The sequence below is a fragment of the Scylla paramamosain genome, chromosome 33 (assembly GCF_035594125.1).
Source record: "Scylla paramamosain isolate STU-SP2022 chromosome 33, ASM3559412v1, whole genome shotgun sequence".
NCBI classification, from domain to species: Eukaryota; Metazoa; Arthropoda; class Malacostraca; order Decapoda; family Portunidae; genus Scylla; species Scylla paramamosain.
In genome coordinates, this window is record NC_087183.1 from 14,187,368 (window position 1) to 14,189,867 (window position 2,500).

General features: G+C 47.4%; 1 protein-coding gene across 2 annotated transcripts in view; it reads right to left on the reverse strand.

The window, feature by feature from the left end:
* Positions 1-2,500, reverse strand: part of LOC135089427 (microtubule-associated serine/threonine-protein kinase 3-like) — a 271,594-nt gene that overhangs the window by 258,220 nt on the left and 10,874 nt on the right. Inside the window, exon 1 of one of the 2 annotated variants that reach the window (XM_063984985.1) lies at positions 710-893. The exons of the other annotated variant lie outside the window; for it this stretch is intronic. Within the exon in view, the coding sequence (XP_063841055.1) occupies positions 710-763 (54 nt within the window). The 5' untranslated portion in view covers positions 764-893. Of the gene's footprint in view, positions 1-709; positions 894-2,500 lie in introns of those variants that run through there. 2 annotated transcript variants of the gene reach the window in all.

A 2,500-nucleotide genomic window follows, 5' to 3' on the forward strand; every position in this document is an offset into this window, starting at 1 on the left:
TTCCGTGTTTGTTTGTGTTTGTTTGTCAGATTTGTGAGTGTAATGAGCGTTGTTATCATTGTGTGTGTGTGTGTGTGTGTGTGTGTGTGTGTGTGTGTGTGTGTGTGTGTGTGTACTCAGCTCTACGCAGTACATAACTAGTAACGATAAATGACTGAATGCCACCGTTACTTTATCTAATTGCGTCTGACTTTTTCACACACACACACACACACACACACGCAGGACTCCCCGCTACGGATCACTGCTGCTCCTGCCGCCACCACCAACACCACCACGTCCTCCCTTCCGCTAATATCCTTCACACACACACACAAACACACACACATACCGTTACCCATCAACAAAGTAAACATTGAAGACCTTACGTGGAGGAGGAGGAGGAGGCAGTACCCGCAGCCCAGTATACCCCCCACCAGTACCCCACCCGGCTTGGCATGCAGTCCCCCCTCCTCTTATCCTTCCCCACCACACCCACCACACCTCACTCACACCTCACCACCCCCTTGTTTCAGTGCGTGTGTATGTGTGTGTGTGTGTGTGTGCCGTTCCATCCAACAAGAGGGTGAAGCTCCCCGTCTCTTTCCCGCCCTCCCTCTCCCTCTCTCTCTCTCTGTCTCTCTTCCCACCCTCCCTCACTCCCACCCATAGCGAACTCCAAAACTCCCTCCACACACACACACACACACACACTAGCTTCCCCACTTACCCGCTCAAATCTGCGGCGGGCGGGCGGCGTGAAGCTCCAGGATCCGTGGGGCATGTTGCTGCAGTGTACAAGAGGTTATCCACACTCTAACCCACTCCCCATAACGCACTGCCAACGCTACTAATTCAGGGAACCATCGGACGAGCGGCGCGCATCCTTACGCCACGACCATTCGATCAACACTGGGAACAGACTGAAGAACACTGGTGACTCCCGCCGCTACCACCTGTCCCCCATCCTCCCCACCGCTCCCGGCCTTCCCAGCCTCCCTGTACCTCCAGTCCCGAAATCATAGTTACCAAACACCGCTACCGCCTCGCCGCCCTCCCCTCCCCGCACCACAGCTCCCCAGAAGGCCCCTAAGGATTCTCTCCACGCTGGAATGCTTGTTGTGTTCAGCCTTGTGGTGTTGTGCGCGTGTTCCGTGACCAAATGGCCCCGGTCACAGCTGCCTTGCCGCCACTGCAGCGTCTGACTTCCACGATGAATGGGGGAGGCACAGCAAGGTTGCCAGTGCTGTGGTTATTGAAGGACTGTGTTTGGAGGGTTTTACGATGTGTGTGTGTGTGTGTGTGTGTGTGTGTGTGTGTGTGTGTGTGTGTAGCTGCTTGCATTGATGTTAAGTACGTAATGTGTGTGTGTGTTGTTGTTGTTGCTCTAGTGCTTGTTTCCTTGGCTGGCTCACACACACACACACACACACACACACACACACAAACACACACCTTGTCCTGCCACCCACAAGTGACATATAGCAAATAAAACTAAAAAAAAAAAATTAAAATAAGCCTAGAAAAATCAGCAAAACATGTGAGATAACGCATATCAAACCTTTCTCTTCCTCCTCTTCCTGTTCCTTCTCGTGTCTTTCCCTCCTCGTGTCGCCCCGGGTTAAGCTGTCTCGCCTGTAGTCTTTGTATCGGGAAAATGAAAAGGTGCAAGGCTGAAAACGAGTGGATTTGTGGCCTGTGGTTGCAGTGTGTTTACAGCTGACACTACGTATATACTGTTTACAGATGGGTGTATGAGACAGGACTTAGGTGAATATTGAGGTACACTAATACGTTGTGAGAGGAATCGTACATTAAAACGCCTTTCTCATTTCTGTTCACTGTTGTTCTTGTCCTTAGTGTACCTATGTTTACTGTTCCCCATACACACTACCTGGTTCCTCATCCCTGCTCGTAACTGCCTCTTTACTAAATATGATTCTATGGTTCCTGTCTCCCATACACCTGATCTTATTCCTCATTTTTGCTGGTAACTCCATCTCTGCTACATCTAATTGTATGATCACTGCCTCAGTACACCTTCTGGTCTTATTCATCATCCTTACTTATCAAATACAGTCCACGCATCAGGTTTCGTTAGCAGCACGAACACTAAAGACCAGAGTTGCTTCCTAAAAAAAACGTGTAAATATGAGTTTTTTTTTTCTTTTTTTAATGTTTGTAATGGATGTTAAATTGAGTGAGTATGAGATATGTACGTAAGGTATGGTATGGTATGGTATGGTATGGTTGAAATTATGGGACATCCTGTATAAGAACTCGTGGAAAAAAAACAGCTAAAAAAAAAAAAAAAAAAAAAAATCCACCACAGTTGAAATAGATAAATGAATAAACAAATAAATACAGGAAAACCGCTGACACATTTGAAAATACGGCCCTTCACTGCACGGGAGGAACTTAAACTTATGGAACACCCTGTAAAAGAACGCCTAAAGAAAATAACCCTTTAAAAAGAAAAAAAAAACTGAAACCCCTTCCTGCTCACCTTCATCACAATATT